The sequence below is a fragment of the Triticum dicoccoides genome, chromosome 1A, assembly GCF_002162155.2.
Source record: "Triticum dicoccoides isolate Atlit2015 ecotype Zavitan chromosome 1A, WEW_v2.0, whole genome shotgun sequence".
NCBI lineage: Eukaryota > Viridiplantae > Streptophyta > Magnoliopsida > Poales > Poaceae > Triticum > Triticum dicoccoides.
Genome location: NC_041380.1, coordinates 508,837,003 through 508,855,513, shown reverse-complemented (window position 1 = coordinate 508,855,513; position 18,511 = coordinate 508,837,003). Strand labels below are relative to the sequence as shown.

General features: G+C 47.5%; 3 protein-coding genes across 5 annotated transcripts; 1 reads left to right on the top strand and 2 right to left on the bottom strand.

Annotated features, from left to right (window-relative positions):
- The first annotated feature begins 431 nt into the window (after positions 1 to 431).
- Positions 432 to 3,125, top strand: LOC119283828 (CBL-interacting protein kinase 28-like). 2 transcript variants are annotated; one of them, XM_037563225.1, is made up of 3 exons: positions 726 to 979; positions 1,154 to 1,178; positions 1,427 to 3,125. In XM_037563225.1, exons 1-3 carry the CDS (start codon positions 929 to 931, stop codon positions 2,842 to 2,844), a joined length of 1,494 nt encoding a protein of 497 aa, XP_037419122.1. In that variant the 5' UTR covers positions 726 to 928; the 3' UTR covers positions 2,845 to 3,125. The 2 variants fall into 2 exon arrangements, with proteins under 2 accessions (XP_037419119.1, XP_037419122.1); XM_037563222.1 differs by lacking the exon at positions 726 to 979 and adding an exon at positions 432 to 717 and having other exon boundaries at positions 1,154 to 3,125.
- Positions 3,126 to 4,666: 1,541 nt separating this feature from the next.
- On the bottom strand, positions 4,667 to 10,325 carry LOC119283817 (DNA replication licensing factor MCM3-like). The gene is made up of 16 exons (XM_037563212.1): positions 10,161 to 10,325; positions 9,965 to 10,077; positions 9,665 to 9,873; positions 8,964 to 9,094; positions 8,636 to 8,874; positions 8,311 to 8,547; positions 8,074 to 8,228; positions 7,793 to 8,001; positions 7,540 to 7,702; positions 7,240 to 7,445; positions 6,661 to 6,720; positions 6,496 to 6,588; positions 6,098 to 6,291; positions 5,422 to 5,493; positions 5,180 to 5,321; positions 4,667 to 5,084 (listed from the first exon to the last, which is right to left on the bottom strand). The coding sequence occupies exons 1-16, from the start codon at positions 10,224 to 10,226 to the stop codon at positions 5,028 to 5,030; spliced, it is 2,346 nt and encodes a 781-aa protein (XP_037419109.1). The 5' UTR covers positions 10,227 to 10,325; the 3' UTR covers positions 4,667 to 5,027.
- A 1,805-nt stretch (positions 10,326 to 12,130) lies between these two features.
- LOC119283798 (WEB family protein At2g38370-like) lies at positions 12,131 to 15,561 on the bottom strand. Of its 2 annotated transcripts, none has more exons than XM_037563204.1 (2): positions 15,252 to 15,561; positions 12,131 to 13,783 (listed from the first exon to the last, which is right to left on the bottom strand). In XM_037563204.1, exons 1-2 carry the CDS (start codon positions 15,420 to 15,422, stop codon positions 12,302 to 12,304), a joined length of 1,653 nt encoding a protein of 550 aa, XP_037419101.1. In that variant the 5' UTR covers positions 15,423 to 15,561; the 3' UTR covers positions 12,131 to 12,301. The 2 variants fall into 2 exon arrangements, with proteins under 2 accessions (XP_037419101.1, XP_037419104.1); XM_037563207.1 differs by lacking the exon at positions 15,252 to 15,561 and adding an exon at positions 14,638 to 15,208.
- Between the last annotated feature and the right edge of the window lie 2,950 nt (positions 15,562 to 18,511).

The window sequence follows — 18,511 nt, the reverse complement described above, 5'->3', positions numbered from 1 at the left end:
GTTCGTGTGTTTTCAGATTGGATCCTTTTGATCTACACTCTTCATCCGCGGCGGTTGCTATTCTAGTGTGTTGGTTCTACGGGGCCTTAGCACGACGACTTCCCGACTGTCTACTACAACAAGGTTTGCCCGGCTCCGGCGATGGAGGGGCGATGACAGCGGCCCGCCTTCGGCTCGCTTCAGTGCTTGTAGTCGTTGCTAGGTGGTCTACGGATCTGGATGTAATTTTTATTATTCTAGTGTTCGTTGTACTACCATGATTGAAGATGAATAGATTGAAAGTTTTTCCCGTAAAAAAAAAGATGTTCTTTATAACGGCATAATAGGTAATGTTATGCCCGCAAGAAAAAAAAGTAATGTTATTCCCTAAAAAAATAGATAATGTTATCGCCGTTTGGCCAGTGCAGGTGAGCCCGCTGACCGTCCGTCCCACAGAAACTCGCAAGAACCAAGGGCAAAAACAGGAAAAAATAACTTCGGTCCCCACATCGCCGCCCACCGCCTGCCTAACGCACCGTGTCGACCGCTCCACCACACGTAGGAGGAAGGGAGCCGGAGAAGCCCAGCCAGCCTCCTCGCCGCCAGCGAGCTGCCGTGCAATGCCGCAATAGGAATCACGAATGTCCCGAAGGTGCCAACCTCCGTCTGCGTCGCGGTATAATCCAATCGAATCCATCCGTTTGTGGGACTTGGGAATTCCATTCGTCTTCAGATCAGGTGAGGTTAATAGCCTGGCCCCTGAATTGGGGTGCGGTTCTTGGTTTCGCTCGATCTGATTGGAATCTGCGAGCAATTTTGCTTTCTTTAGTTTGTCGCCTCAATTCTAGGAGTTTAACGCTCCTGTTCGGTAATCCGATTGCACAATGTTGGAATTATTACACTTGTAGTAAATCTTGCAGAGGACACCCAGTTTTGTGGAATATTGGTCATGCTGTTTAATGTCCCAATTTTACCATTTCAGATCTCAGAATTTGCCCTGGTAGACATATGGGATCCCTAGATAATATATTTCTGCGTTGTTCTTATGGAAATGTGGGTTGGATGTTCGATTCATCACAAATAAATAGATGCTGTAAAAATGCCACCTTCATTCCCTGATGTATGTGTCATACACTTGCACGTGTATTCTAATCTAGTTTATTATTTTTCGCAGGTAGAATTTGTCAGGCTGGTGAGTGATTCACTTGAGCTCGTGTTGGAAGAGGCAATTGTCTAGTGACAAAGTCACCACTGCGTCGTCCCAGGTTCATTTGCTCGGTTCTGATGAGAGTGGTGGGTTGCAGACTGGTTTCATTCCACTCCTCTGTGTTCCGATTTCCGAAGCCTGATGGAGAGAAGGACTCTGTCTTCTCTAACATTCCTCTCTGAAGTCTGAACCAGTCTGTAGATAGACCATCATAAAGATTCAGGCTTTGTGCTTATATAATGGAAGAGAGGAGTGTTTTGACCCAGCGTTATGAAATCGGGAGGCAATTAGGACAAGGCACCTTTGCAAAGGTATACTATGCTCGCAATCTAGCAAATGGTCAGTCTGTTGCCATAAAAATACTCGATAAGGACAAGATCTTGAAGGTTGGTCTGGTGGATCAGATAAAGAGGGAGATCTCGATAATGAGAATTGTAAGGCATCCGAATGTTCTGCAGCTTTTTGAGGTAATGGCTACCAGGAGCAAGATTTACTTCGTTCTGGAGTACGCTAAAGGCGGTGAGCTTTTCAACAAATTAGCCAAGGGGAAGCTTAGTGAGGAGGGGGCAAGGACATATTTTCACCAGTTGATCTCTGCTATAGATTATTGCCACAGTAGAGGTGTTTACCATCGTGACTTGAAGCCTGAAAATCTACTAGTGGATGAGTATGGGACCCTTAGGGTCTCTGATTTTGGTTTAAGTGCGCTAACCAAGTCAAAGTGGCGAGATGGTCTGCTCCACACCGCATGTGGAACTCCGGCTTATGTTGCTCCGGAAGTGCTCAGCAGGAAAGGCTACAATGGTGCAAAGGCAGATGTATGGTCTTGTGGAGTGATTCTGTTTGTTCTTGTTGCCGGTTATCTTCCTTTCCATGAAAGAAACCTTATGGAGTTGTATAGAAAGATTGCTAAGGCTGAGTACAGATGCCCTCGTTATTTTTCCACTGACCTGAAGGAGCTCCTTAGTGGGATCCTTGATCCAGATCCTAATACTAGAATGTCCATCGCAAGGATAAAGAGAAGTCCTTGGTATAGGAAGCCGGTTGAGAGAACACCACTGAGAAAAGACAAGACTTATGCGAGCGAAGCTGCTGCGTCTGGCCTTCCATGTCGCAAGAGTTCCGATGGACCGGCGAGCATGAATGCATTTAATATCATTTCCCTCACTCCTGGGTTCGATCTATCTGGTTTGTTCGATGAAAGATATAGCCAAAGGGAGGCACGATTTGCTTCCAATGAGCCGCCAGCAGCTGTATTTGTGAAGCTGGAGGAACTTGCCCAACGCATGAAGCTTAAAGTTACAAAGAAAGACAATGGAGCGATGAAATTGGCCGCGCCGAGGGAAGGAAAGAAGGGTACTCTTGAGTTTGAAGCAGAAATCTATGAGCTCGCGTCGTCTTTTCTCTTAGTCGAGTTGAAGAAGACCAATGGTGACACTATGGAGTACCAGAAACTGTTGAAAGAAGACATTAGGCCGTCACTCAAGGACATTGTTTGGTCATGGCATGGCGATGTTCAGCAGCAGGCGCAGCTACCTCAGGATCCACAGTGGCCACCACCGCAGCAGGCACAGCAACCTCAGGATCGACAGTGGCCGCCGCCGCTCCCACCACAGCGGTTAGAACATTTAGCTGCAAATGCCCCACCGCCACAATAATCTAACTGAAATCACTATCGAACACACACATATTTCATGGTGAGACCCAGAACCATATTTGCCTATTAGATTAGTAAATGTGCTTGCAGTTCTCACGTAGATGTCTACCATTGTTGGAAATGAAGGCTCGGCTTTTCCCCATTTCTGTAAAATTGTTTTTGAATATACAGAAATGGTGCCTCTTCAGATTGTTATCGCTGCAGAAAACAGTGATTTGTAATTTTGGGGTATAATGATGGTTGCATTTAAGTTCTGTAGGATTCTCCTATTGGGTTGTTTTATTATTTGAGAAATACATCTCCTTCTGATAATATATGACTGTTGCGATTTGTGAACTGATACTTAAGAAACTATCAGCGTTTGTTAGCATGCTCTGTGGCAACCAGGAGGAAACAGTAAGATGTTGGCCTTTGCCTCATGCCCTACCATTTTTCATGAACCATTAACCAGCCAAACAAAATTGGCTAGAGGAAATAAAATGGCAAGAAGGCTTGTTGAAAGGGAAGAACCCGAAACAAAAAAGACGAGGAAGAAAACGCTTCCCCCTCCCTTCCCGAGGCGCTCCCGAGGGCGTCCCCAGGAGGAAACCCTAGCGTTGCCTCTCCGCCCCCCTCCCTCGCCGCGCCGGGGGCGTCGCCGGCCTAAGGCCGCGTGGCGTTGGCGGCGGCGGGGCGGCTCCCTCCCGTGCGTAGCTGGTGGCATCGCCCCCTTTTCTTGGTGGCGTCGGGTCGGCCCTGCTCCGGCCCTCTCCCTCCTACCGGCATCATGTGGCTGCCGGCGCCGCCTCCTCCCCTCCCTCCAGCGCATCTAGGGGCTCCAGTACCTAGGGGTCGACTGGCGGCGGATCTGGCCTCCTGCTCTGTCCTGGATGGTGGTGGTTGGCGGGGGCAACGGATCTGGGCATCCCTGCCCAAATCCGGTGGATGGTGATGGTAGGCGATGGCAGGGGTGGCCGGCGGCCCTGATGTGGTGGTGGTGATGCTGCTGGTGTTCTCGCTGCTCCGGTGCAGAGTGGCGTTGCTCCGGACGGATCTAGCCAAGGCGTGGAGGCATTGGTGCTGTGGTGGTGGCAGATCAGCTGTGGCGGCGGTTGGCTTCTTCCAGCATCGGCCCGTTTGTAGGCGCGGCGGTTCATGTCGGCCTTCGACCCTTTTCCTCGTCGCCTGTGTGCTACTTTCGTCAAAAGGTCGGCCATCTCCCGGCTGCGGTCCATCGCTCGTCTCGCATCTAGTAGCAGGACTATCGCTCGTCTCGCATCTAGTAGCAGAACTGACCTTGCCTCGTGTCTGGTAGCAGGACCGAGCTCGTCTCGCACCCGACAGCAAGACCATGCTCGTCTCACGCGCGATGCCGCAGGACGGGTCGATGGAGGCCAGTTTCAGCCGGCCTATTGGGTCTCGACACCGGGGGGCGCCTAGGGGATGGCATGTTCAAGGCTGTCACCCTGGCCGCTCTTGCAGTGCTAGGGATGGTGTTGAGGCTGTCACCCTGGCCGCTCTTGCAGTGCTAGGGATGGTGTTGCTGCGCTCAACGCCTATGTGTGTTGTGGGTGCATGCATTTGTACGAGGACAAGAATTGTAAAGTTTCATATGATGCTACTATTCATGTATTTCATTCAAAGAAATGGAGAAGAGAAAAATGTAGAATTTTTTCCTTTAGTGTCACTTTCAAAAAAAACCATAGAAATTTTAATATCCACTTGGCCCTCCTTTTCAAATTCAAGGAAAGCCTTTTTCAGTAATAAAATGGCAAGATCTGTGCAAGGATTGTGAGGCGCTGGCAAGATTACACAGGCAACAAGAATTTGGCAAACAAGCAAGCGAAAGCCGAAGTATTATAGCACTATTGGTAGGGCAAATTTGGGCACCAACAGATCAAGCCATTTCTTGTGACAATGGCTGTCATATATGCCCGGTACAACTAGTTTAAATGCATTTAACCATGCAGACCAGACATAATCAGAGACTAAATAGCACTAGGTCAGACAGTACATTACATGAATAAATAGTACCATCAATTTAAACCTCACTGATAAAAATCAAGATACAAAGTACATCAACAGACAGCTCGGCCACACATGCAGAGTTTCAGCAAAGCCTCTCCAGGAATTCAGAGAAAGCGGAGAACAGATCAGGACAACGCATGCCACAATCAGCTTGTCCAACGCCAATCCATGTTGTGATTAGATGATGCGAACAACGCCATCCCTTATCATTATCCTGTTTGCATCTTGCATCCTCTGAAAAACGCAGAGAAATGAATTTTAATATACCAGATCTAAAGAAGCAAAGTGTATAGGTATCTCACTGAAGAAAACCCTGAATGAAACCATACCTCCAGGATGAACTCTACTTGGCCCCTAGTGTAAGCAACAGCTGCATCTCTGTTGACTGTTTGCTCAACTTCATCAATGGACATTTGATCAACATGGTTTGCCAGCACATGCTGTCCAAGAATCGCCTCAAATGCTTCCATTCTGCACATTACAAATTCACAAGGGAAACAAAACAATTCAGCCACAAAGAAGAATCAAACAAGAAGGTTCAAATTTTGTAAATTTCAGGCAAAGCAGTGACCTCTGTGAAGAAACATCCTGATCATTTGATGCATTGCCTGAGCCTCCATCCACATCCATTGGGTCGTCAGAGCTGGGAAGAGGAAGAGTACAGAAAAAACACATGAGGATATAGTATTTAAGATTGCAAACAATTATTTGTGATCTTTTCAATTTGCAGCAAAACAGTAAATTGTTTTCATGAGCTTGCACGCCTAGCTAAATGTGTTATATGTGGGAAGTGCAGTGTTTTGGCATACTAATTTGTGTGAAGACAATGGTTAGCCATGATTGTTTACTGCTTCTGAGTATTCAATAAAGCTCTCTTTATCAAAAAGTAGAGTACTTCAGTGAAAACTATAGCTCTGTAAAGTGGAGTTCATGTTCTATCTTCTATGTTCTGATTGGATTGCATGTCAACGAAAAAAAATCCTAATAGGCAGCATCTCTTATCTCCATTTAACATAAAGGGGATGGATGGAGTTAAATTCTCTAACAAAATAACTCACTCTCAGGACAACAGTTAAATAGAGACAGGCTATTTTCTGGGAAAGACCAACCAAGAGGGGCCATTTCAATGTTAAAAAGGATGACTTAGTTCTTAATTAATAAGTCTCAACTTTTGTACTAAAGTTGAGACACTTATTTTGGGATGGAGGGAGTAGAACACTTGACACTGCATAAAGCTGTAAACTCACCTTCCATGCACGTCTGCATTGCCACCGCTTGCACCTCCAGGCCCATCTACATTATCACCACCTGCACCTGCATCTTGTTCAGTTTGTTGTTTTTCAGTCTCCCTCTGCTCACGGTCTTCCATGTCAGTCAATTCCTTATGGAATATTGCAAAATTCAGAACTTGCAGTGCAGCCTCGACATCAGTTTTAAGAACCTGCAACAAGATACATGTGATGTCATTATACTTTTTCAAGGAAAAAATATCCTGTGCCTGCTATCCTTCAAAATAATGAATGAAGCTATTCCAAAAATAGAACGGTAGCATAATTTTATAAACAAGCATCACAAGCACTTGCTTGTCTAGATAGTTGTTGCAGGTAACTTGCTTTGGTAATTGGATCTGTATGGAGCAAAATACCTCATGTCTCAGTTTCATCTTTGCATGGGCAGTAGATAGACGAATTATTGTTTCCAGTGTCCTCGCAGTAATTGGAAGGGTACCTCCACCAGCCTATAAAAACATAAGTATGAGGCACTGACAACTATAAACACATACCATAAACAAGAAAGGACCCATGCTCACCTTTGCATTTGCACTACCATCTCTGAGCTCAGCATATGTAGTTGCAATGTGGTCAGATGCCTGGAAGAGCACAAAACATTTAGATTCTATAGCTAATGAATCATTTTTCTACACATTATTGTTTTCCTTATATCCTATGGCAGGCGACTCTCCAGATTTCAAAATATAAGGCACAGTTGACTTAACAGTTTCCAATGCAGGACATTGACTAAAATTTAACTTATAAAATGCTTAAGAAATAAGTGAAAAACCGACACTCAAAGTGTTTTGCAGGATAAATAGAACAATACCCATTCTTACATGCTAAATCCTTACGCTTTCATAAATACCATAAACTTACATTCCTTATCTTATGGAATGATGGGTGTATTATGTTAACACATGAAAAAATTGTTCACATGCAATGTTAAAGGCTACTGACAATGCCAAAAACAGAAAGTAGTATTCTACACAGCATAATTGTAATCAGAGATTGTACTCAATGATGGAGGCAGTGGGTACTACTACTAGTTATACACATTAGTAAAACAAATGGAGCTGATAGACTAGAAGAATATCTCATCTCATATGCAAAGTTACCTCATCAGTGAGCCTAGGCTGAATAAGGTTCTTCGCATAATGTATATATTTCTTCAGGAATTTGATAGTCAGCCTGTCCTGTTTGGCCTTCTTGCCCCGCCTTCTATCCTGCCCATGGAGCATTCTATCATATTTAACAAATATGGCTGCATTGGCATCACCATCTTCTTCTTCAGCATATCCTGCTTTATCAAAAGACCTTGCTCCTGCAGTTAACAGTTTATTTTATTCAATTAAGCACTTGGAAAGAAATGGAATCCCCTGAAATAAATCTCATTGCCGTGTAAACCACAAAATTACCTCCATCATCAGCACAGTATCTATGCATCCGTGCAACATGTTCTGAAATCTGGCGATCGATCTCAGCATCCATTTGATCCAGAACAATAAAAAGCAAATCAAAACGAGAGAGCAGTGAATCTGGAAGCCCAATGTTCTTTGTTGGTGTTATTGAACGATCATACTGTTATGCCACCAGAAATTATCATCAGAAACATAAATTTTACCAGTAGAATGCCATTAACAGCACAGAAAAGAAACTGCAAGAACTTACAGATCCATATATTGGATTTGCTGCAGCAATTACACTACATCTTGCATTTAGCGATGCATGTATTCCTGCCTTGGCAATGGTCACAGTTTGCTGTTCCATAACTTCATGTATAGCAACTCGGTCTTGATCATTCATCTTATCAAATTCATCAATGCAGACAACGCCACGATCAGCAAGAACCATGGCACCAGCCTCAAGCCTTCTTTCCCCTGGACACAGGCATTTGGTTAGCACTTGTACAAAAACCAAACACAAGTGTATGGACAACTGCAGCAACTTACCAGTCTCTTGGTCAGAAGTGACAGCAGCAGTCAAACCAACACCAGATGAACCCCTTCCAGTTGTTGATATAGCCAATGGGGCTATGTTCATAACAGCTCTCAGAAGCTGGGACTTGGCAACAGAAGGATCTCCCACCATCATCATGTTAATATCTCTGCATATGAAAGATACATGATGAGCATTACAACCAATGAAAACATATAGCAGCAGCAATTATCTGGTGTATAAACACTAACCCTCTCAAGTGAGTTCCATTTTTCAAATTCTTCTCAACACCACCAAGCATTAAGAGTACAACTGCCTTCTTTATCCAGATATGGCCATAAATTGATGGAGCAAGTGAATTCCCCAGCAAGTCAAATGTATCATTTCTCCTTGATATTTCTTTCATTCGCTTCAGATCTTCCCGAGTATAGACAGGCGCATTTGCCTCTTTGTTCAGAAGTGAAACATTATTAGCAATAAGGACAGTCCTGTAGGTATAGAAATACAAAACCACATCAGATCACACCAACTAGATATTTTAAATTTGACTTCTGTGAAGGCAGTAGATAGACTAACCTGAAGACACCACTAACACTGCCCTTGCTTTTCCCTGGAAGAGCCTTGTATAGACCAACAATTGAGACACGGTCACCTGGCTTGCAACAATCTACAAGATCATCTTCTACAATAACATCCACAGTTCTTGGGAGCTGTCCAGGGGCAGCATTTTCAGGAACCTCTTGCATGGACAATGTCTGGTGATCCTTGTATTGACACATCCCATACTCGGTGACCAACAAATTGCCATTTTCATCCTAAGCAATTCAGATTTTAGCATTGCAAGCATAACATGGAAGAGGCTTCCTTGAATCATAATAAATGGAAATAGAACATAAAAGCATACCCTTGTTGGATAAACTGAACCAGTAGGTAAGCCTACAAAAGATGTAATGTCCCTGTATTCACGAGACATAAAAGCCGCAGTGGCAGGGCAGTAGTGCACACTCTTAACAACCTTCGGCCTCACCAGTGAGCCTGAAATTTTTTTAGACATTAAAAGAACATTAGCCTCAGGGAGTAAAAGGCACTAAAAAAATTATGGCATCTTCATAAAAATAAAATGCTCATGAATTATGCAGATGCTGGCCCAGGACAAGGACATACCTAGTTAGCTACACACAGTATCAAGAGCTAAATTGGCTGCACTAACACCACAAGTGCAAAACTACTCCCTCTGTATCAAAATATAAGACATTTTTTGACACTATGATAGTGCCAAAAGGTGTCTTATACTTTGATAAAAAGGGAGTAGATGTTTAATGTACTAATCAAGTGTCTAGTTTATTAATATTCTCGTTTTGGTGGTATATCCGTACTGCCTTAAACCAAATACTGGCGACAGTTTATCTCTTTTTGATTTATTTGGCTGTTCCACGATTTCAACACTAGATCTATTCTCCGCGAGAAAGAGAAATACTAGTATACGACGGGAACTTTTCAGATAACTTCTGGCCAGTGTAATACTAATACAAGATTAACATCATGAATCACATAAACCGAACGGCATAAAACAAGATTATGGTGGGGAGAAAGGGATTCAATTACATTTGGTGACGATGCCCTCGACGCAGACCATGGTGCCGATGAAGGAGGACATGAGGTCCCTGGGCGTGACCCTGTGGAAGCCGAACGGGCCGGTGAAGCCCACGAGCACGCGCTCCCCTTCCTTGAGGAACTTGGGATCCAGGTTCCTGGCCACCTCCGTCACGGCGTCCGACGCCGGCTGCATGAACTCCCCGGGGCTCCGTATCACCCTACAGATGCAACAAAAGGGGGTAACCACCGAATCGACCAGGCAAATCGGCGGTGCGTGATAGGGGAGAAAGGGAGGCGGAGGGGACTGACCTGCGGGCGAGGTCGAGGTTGTGGTTGCGGAGGTCGTCCATGCCGATGGTGAGCCGGTGGCGCTTGCTCTGCACCATGTCGCGCACGGCCTGCATGTACACTCCCTTCCCGACCTGCGGAGGCGACGGAGAGACAAAACGTCATACAGGAGCCGGGGGAGGAGGGGGCAAGGGGCGGAGGGGAGATGCGCGCTTACGTCTTGGTCGAGGAAGTCGAGGAAGGCGCGCTTGTTGGCCGCCATGGCCTCCTCGTTGACGTCCATGGCTGCCGCCGCCGCCGCCGCCGCCGGTGCTTCGGGGGTGGGAGGGGGGAGCGGGAGGGAGAGGGGGAGAGATGCGAGTGGGGAATGTGGCGGCGGGGTCTGGGGGTGGGTTTGGATTTGGGGACAAAAGGGGGGCGCGTTTTAGGCGGGAGGAGGCGGGAGATGTTGGCGGGAAGGGTGCGTTTTCGCGCGCTCTGCAGCGGCCACCGACTGGACCACGTGTGGGCCCCACGGATCGATTCATGGGCCGGAAATGTAACTGTCCTACTGGGCGGATCCTCTCTCGCTCGCCAGGACTTGGGCCACGTGGATCTGGGCCGCTGCTATTTTGCTGCGGGTGCGACCCATCGACAGCCGTTTGCCACATTCGGCCCAGAACACCACGGCCTGGAAGAGTGGCGATCCCCCCCAACTCTGCCAAGCTCCAACCGGCCAGTTTTGTCAACGCCGGCGCCGGGATTGAGCGAGTTGTATTGCGAGACTCCCAGGATTGAGCGACGTACCGGAGAGGCGAGGCCAGGGCGTCGACTCGGAACGAGGCCGCCACGGCCATTACCGGCGAGGGATCCAGGGCTCTCCACCGACGCAGGGAAGAGGACGCAACACGGCGGCGCATCCACGCTTCAAACCACAAATAAACCTGGGTAAGTACTGGGCATTTCTAACTGATCCTACCGAGGATCCGGCCGAGGAAACTCTTAACAGTAAGATTTAGCCGGACCTAACCGATCCTCTATATAACAGAGTAAAAATCAAATATGCATAGTTCAACCTAGTTTTGACCGAAATTTGAATAAATTTAAACATAAGTTTAACCTAGTCGAACACATTGTCTTGACAACCGAACTTCAAACATAAATTCAAACTTAAACTACACTATACCCTAATCTAGACTACTCATCATCATCATCCTTGCCATTGTAGAGGCTAGTCTTGCCTCGACATGCCACCGCCCATTGGGTTCAGGCCAATGTTGTCGTCGCCGAAGTCGGGGAAGATGCGCCGCCACTCCTAGGCGTCGAACTCCTTCTCCGTGCCATCGTCGTCGCCGCTGCCTTGCTTCTCGTCGTCAGATATGACGATGACCTCGCCGTTGACAGCCTGCTCCGCGAAGATGGCCCGCTCCGCCTCCACGAGCTCGGGGTACTGGCAGCGAAGGTCTGCCATGTATTCCTCATCGGCGGCCTCTGACGCGACGTTCTTCCTCGCCTCCTGGTCCTCCCGAGCCATCGCCGAGGTCACCACACCCGACGCCGACGGGACGAGGTGGACCCGCGCCGTCCCAAACGGGAAGTCGAGCCGCGCCGCCGCGCCATGGAGCCGAACTTGCCACCGGTCGTATCGAGCGCGACGAGCTCCGCCGTGTAGAATGACCCGGTCCACTTTTTGGTGTGGGTCTCGCAGTCGGTGATCTCCGCAACCCAAGTCCCCCACGCTCGCTGGCAGACACCGAGGTATTTCCTCTACGGTTCCGCGGCGGAAGGAGCTCGGGGAAGTCGGCGATGCGGCGGGCGGTGGCCGCATCAGAGGGGCGACGGCTGCTTGAGGACGCGCCGCTTGAAGACGAACCATGAGCGTGGCGGCACGGATCCACGCTGTGGATCGACGGTGAGGAGCGCTGGCGATGGAGAAAGACCCGGGGGTTGGGAGGAGTCGCCAGCGGCGGGGGATGGGGAGGAGAAGAGGAAGAGGAGGCGAAGTGGATCTTTTTTTTACTCGGCCTTCGACGGTGGAGTAAATATAGGGGCGGCGGCGGTGTGGCTGAGGATAATTTATTCTGTACTAACCGGGTTTTACTCCTCTAACCGGTTATTGGGATCGGTTAGAAATGCCAAATGCCCTCAGTGAGTCCCGGTAGAGAAGATTTACAGGTTATCACACCAAAATTTTGGGAACCAGGAACAGCTGCTAAACATCCACCTTGATCATATAGCATATACCAACTAATTACACATGTACTACTACTAGTACTCCGGTTGTAAATTGTGGGCTGAACCAGGAGCACCATTTATTCCGGTTGTAAAAACACAGCTTAGTAAAGTACTACGGTCTGGAAAGATACTAACTACACTATGCTACACGACCTTGGTGCAGGAGGATGCCCGGGCTTGCTGCCTCTTCCTGTGCTTCTGCCTGGCCAGGAGCAGCGCGTACACCACGAACCCCAGCCTGCGCCGCCTGGGCTGGAACTGCTTGCGGGACGCGCCATCATGATCTATCCTCATCGGCGAGTACATCTCGTACTTCTGGCTGAGCATCTGCCCCAGAGACACCTTCTTCTTCTTCGCTGAACTCGCCGTCTTACCAGTAGTCTTCCCAGTGGCAGTCTCAAACTCACAGTCGAGCTTCATGCTCAGGATCTGCCCGATGGACATGGCCTTGGTGCTCTTCGGCGTGGTGGCCACCAGGCTCAGGCCGTTCACGTCGTAGATCCCCGTGCCCACCTTTCGGGGTGTTGCTGGCGTTGCCGAGGTCTTGAACTTCACAGAATTATTTCTGCTGTTACTGTTACCGGTCGGTCGCCAGTTCAGAATTATTTGGTCGGACCGCAGCCTCCGGAGAGCATCTTCGGCTGCGAGCTTAGCTTTGTTTGCGGACTCCTCCCTCTTCAGGGCCTCCTCCAGAACCTTCCTGCTGGACTCGACGGCGGCCATTGCCTCGTCCACTCTTTCCAGAAGTTCTACCCTGCCCTGCTTTGCCTGATCCAGCTCCTGCATTGCCGCGTCTATTCTGTTCCTAGAGGCAACCTCTGATTCTTCCGCCTCGCGCAGGAGCTTGGAGTGTTCTTCAACAGAAAGTGTGACGTCGGATGTAGCGCTCTCCGGGTCCTCCACGTTGCTTCTTTTTCCCATCGCCGCGAGGGCGAAAGCTTCTCCCCGCCTTGAGGCTTCCTTCAATTTATCGGCCATGACGATCCTGAACTGAAGAGTCTTCGCCTTAGATCTTGTGTGCTCAATTGTGGAAGTCAATTCACCAATCTCGAGCTTCGAGTCCTCGACCATCTTCCTGTGCTTGTCTTTTTCGGCATTCAACTGCTTCATCTGCAGCCATATGTCATAAGGTTCCAGCACAGGTTTCGGGTCTTTTGCTGCTTGTAGCTGCGCGGCAGTTTTGCTCAACTCTGCTTCCAATGCTGAAGCTTTCTCTATATTCAACTGCACCCTCTCACGGGTTCTCTCGAGGGATGCTTTCTCCTCCTCTATCTGGCACTTGAACATCTTGACAGTGTCCATGTTCAGGAATGCTTTTGCCTGATTCAGCTTCATCAGTGTGGCTAGTGGAGACTGTATGGCATTTATGCTCTGGATCAGTGGCTCGGCATGGTCGTCCACTTTCCGTTCTATATCAGGAGGTGGATGTATCTTCATGGTATCAGCATGATCTGTTGCTGCATTTCCACACTCTGATGTTGCCTTCTCTATCTGCAACTTCAAGTCATCAATAACCTGCTTTGTTGACTCCAACTCTTTCAGCACCTTGAATGTTTCGCTTTCCTTAACAAAGAGCCCCATCTCGACCTTCACGGTTTGTTCCTCAACTTTCATGAGTTCTACCTCCTGGAAGAAATGGCACCATAGAAAACAAAATCAATTTATTTATTCGACAATAAAGATTTATAGCAGGAACATGACTTCAACTCCTAAGCTGAAATCGACAATGGAATAAGGAACATGAACAATATCTTCAACAAAATATGACCTGGTTATCAAATAAAAGAACACGTGATGTGTATATGCAGTTCAAGAGCCTTCTTTCTAAAATGGTGAGGAAGTCAATAACCAATCAAGCAGCAAAAAGGCAGGATGAGCCGCTGCAAAGCTAGTATTTGTGACTAGTTTACTCCATTCATAAATACTACCTCTGTACCAAAGAACGTCTTATATTTTGATACGGAGGGAGTATAAGATGTTTTGAACATTTCAATATGGACTACATACAGACTGAAATGAGTGAACATACACACTAAAACATGTCTATATACATCCCATTCACAAAAAAAGTTAGAACATCTTATATTTGTGAACGGAGGGAGCATTTACTAGCTGTGAGAACAGTGTTCGAGACTTCGAGCCAAAAACAATGTCGCCAAATTTCATACCAAAGCGTCCTCACTACACAATCCACCATACATAGTATCTTTGGGGAAATATTAGTGCCCAACACGTACAAATGTACATAGAAGGACTGTCAAGGACACACACTAGCAGAGTAATGTAGTACTCCCTCCGTTCCTAAATATTTGTCTTTTTAGAGTTTCAAATGGACTACCACATACGGATGTATATAGACATATTTTAGAGTGTAGATTCACTCATTTTGTTCCGTATGTGGTCACTTGTTGAAATCTCTAGAAAGACAAATATTAAGGAACGGAGGGAGTACTTCACTTGCTCTGTTAATGTATACTTACAGTGCACAACGCATCCTCCTCGTGATGCCCAAGCAATTACACCACTAGGCTAGCATCACTGGCATGATCTTGCAGTTCCTCCGCAGCATACCAACCATGAAATGCTACTCACCGCTCAGCTATCCCTCAATTTCTTCCAGGATTAATGTAATTTTACTTCGCAACAGGGAAAGTGACAACCTATTCCACCGGATGTCCGTAACCAATCAGCCTCAAGATCCAATAGTCGAGCTTTAGTACTAGATGCAAAATTTGCAGTGTCGGGCCGGCCAGGCTACCTGCTGGTGCTAAACGCCATTATGAAATGGATCCCCGGAGCCCCCACGGCGTCATGTCACGGTCTCCCGCAACAACCGCCGCTCGCTCGAATCACTCAACCGAAGAGGAGACCGGGTATGTTTGAGATTGCGATTTGCGGCGGCGAGATTTCGAAGCAGATGGCCCGGGGAACGCGAGGAAAGCGAGGGTTATAAAACGCAGAAATGAGAAAGCGCTTTGAGAGGGAAAGCAGATGTGACGGCCACCAGCAGAGCGTCGCCACCACCTGCGCGAAAGAGAAAGGCGGGATAATAGATGCGGGCGGGGAGGTGGGAGGGTGGGTGGGCGAGACTGACCTCCGGCCGGAGCTGGAGCGGCGGCGGCGGCGACGGCGGCTGGCGCCACGGGGAGACGGCGCCGCCGCCGAAGCGGTCGACGGCCTGGCGCACAGACTCGAACTGGGACGACGTGTCCACCTCGCCGCGCCCCCGCATTGCCGCCAGCGCGTGCGCCGCTACTTCCGCCATGGCCCCGGCGGTAGGCGGCCGTGGGTGAGAGTGAGACGGTAGCCCAGCGGGAGTGGAGTGGAGCGGAGACTCTGGTGTGAATGAGGGCGTGGGGGTGCCCGCCCGTGAACCCCGCGGCCGCGGGTTTTGTGGCAGTGTTTCCTTTGGCTCGCTGTGTCCGGTAGCGCCTATGGGATAAAGCCTTTTTAGCGCGGCACGGGGAGGCGTGATTAGCAGATGCCGGTGGTAGTGCGCGAGTAATTGCGCCGGTGAGCCGGGGATGAAAAGATCGTTGGATGGGGCCGGTGGGGGCACCGGGCCGGCCGGCCACTGCTACGGTTGTGTACGCCGGAGTACGACATGCAGGTAGGGCCCACGCCCACGGGAGGAAGATCCCTGTGTATCGCGCCGTTTAGCATTTCACAGTGATCTGTCAATCTGAACTCACTCCTCCGTGAGATTCCTGCCTTGCCCGGCGTAGTAAAACAGTGGTTCTACTTCTGGCTGTGATGTGAACGCGACGTGTTACGGGCCGGTTAACACTGACGGCTGCAGGTCGATGGATTATTTTTAGACCGATTCCGTGATAATATAAAGCTGCATGCCGGCCGCCGCTAATGTAAATGATGAGATCCACCGTTTGAACAGCGCGCTCTCGTGAGAGGGACGTGTCATGCACGCCGTTCATCTCCTACGCCCGCGTGCTTACGCCCAACTTATAATCGGAAAGTCGGGTGCTGCTATGAGGCCCAGACCCTGAGGTGGGGCCCACCGCACCTCTGAAAGCCGAGGCCCCACCCGACAGACAACGCCACATGATTGAGAGAAGGGGCCAGAGGCCGGGTTCTTGGAATCTAGTGCCATGCATATGTTTACGTACAATGTCGGTGGCAGGCTCGGGCTCTGTGGATTTGGCAGTTTCCACTATGGCTTTGCAGGTTCATCATGTGATTTGAGCGCTAACCTCTTCCTCCTCTCTCCTATCCTTGCTATAGTGTAGTATAAGAGCGAAACAACGGAGTAGTAAAAAGTAAGAACCACATAGACGTTGTGACCTAGTTTATACAGTGTACTAGTATTGCTAGTATATCCTGCCTGATTCGGAGCCCGGTTTGTATTCGTCCCTAACGAAACACCCACTTACACTGAGTATATAGGCATATTTTAGAGTATAAGACATATTTTAGAGTATAACGAAACACCCACTTACACCCTTGATATTAACTACATACGGATGTACATAGGCATATTTTAAAGTATAAGTTCACTTATTTTGCTCTGTATATGATCCGTATTGAAATATCTAAAAACACTTATATTTAAGCCAGTTAGCCGCTCACTCGGACCAATGCCTAAACTCTGACCTTGTGCTTCCCGTGTAGATTTCGAGACGGTCGGAATAGAGAAACTACGTTGTGCAGTACAGAGAGGCGTGCCGTGGAATCATGGCAAATGAAAAGCAGATCTACTCACCGTTCGATGTACGGGCGGTGTAGTATATGCTTCTTCTTGTTGTTATTGTTTTGAGCAAAGCACGCTGCTATACGCGTTCGTGTAATTTTTCTGTCGCTCGGGGGCACCGTGTTTACCGGGGGTCTGTCTTGTCTTCTGGCTTGGATGATGGGGGCCCATGGATCGTGCCGAATGCAGCAGCATCCAAAGCGGAAATTTTTCAAGGCCAGAAATGGGCTGCCAGGAAACGGGTCGGGCCTAGATAGTATACTACTATTTTTAGTCGTATGCACTTAGTTGGGCCCAATCAAGCCTAGCAAAAACCAAATGACAGTTGGGCCTAATCAAGTCTAGCAAAACACGTGCGGGCTTTGACCGCACCGTGTATTTCGGGAAAACGAGGAAATTGCACAAACCATCAAAGTTGGTGTCAATTTTGCACATAATATTTACTTTACCGTTTTGTTGCACAAAACACCACATGTTGATGCCATTCGTTGCAAATAGGTCAAATCCGGTGTTCAGATAGATTGATGTGATTTTTGACGGGTGGGTCCCACCCATAAGTGCATGTGTGGCGAAGAAATCTGGGCACATCGGTCAAAACCGAGGACTTCAGATTGCAGTTTTAATTGGCCTATTCAAAAAACTAACACAAAATTCAACATTTTCTTACAAAATAAAATTCTAGTAACACAAACATATACCCAGTATTGTTCTTGAAAAAATCTAGCTCATTCCGACCAAAGGTTTGGAAGATATTGAAAGTTTTAGTTGTTTAATTAAAATTTTGGTTCAAAATTCAACATTTTGAAAAGAAACTATAACTAGTAAACCATAAATGTATCCAACGTTGATCTGGGAAATCTCAACTCATTGGGAGTAGAAGTTTGGAAGATATTGAGAGTTTTAGTTGTTTAATTCAAATTTTGGTTCAAATTCATCTTTTCCAGAAAAAAAAACCCTATAGGTATAGTAAACCATAAATGTATGTGACATTGATCGGGAAAAATCTGAACTCATTGGAGTAAAAGTTTAGAAGATATTGACAATTTTAGTTCGTTCATTCAATTTTTTGTTTGAAATTTTATGATTTTCTAAAACATTTTAAAAAAGTAAACCGTACACGTACTCGATACTAATCCAGGAAAATTCATCTCAATTGGACCAAAGGTTTTGGAGATATTGGCATATTAGTTGACCGACTACTGTGGTTTTCTGCACCACGCGTGCACTTACCGGTGGAACCCACATGTCAGAAATCACATCAATGTATCTACACACTAGATAGACCTATCTGCAGTGAATAGGCACCAATATATGATGTTCTATGCAACAAAGTCGTATGGTAGGTGTTATGTGCAAAATCAACACCATTGGTGGTTTGTGCAATTTCCACTTCGGGAAATCATTTTCGGTAGATCAATCGTAGGTGCACACCAGTACGGGTATATAGCATATATTCTTGCAGTGGCTATTGTATGGCTATACACGGCAATCTATGCGCCCATTATTTAGCAAAATGCGTGGTCATCTATGAACTGTGGCAACCTAGTCTGAGTTCCTCCCGCAACCCTCCTCCTCCCGCGACCCTAACCGACCGTTGTCACCGTCCTGATCTCCTTTTGCTCCCGCAACCCTCCTCCTCCCGCGACCCT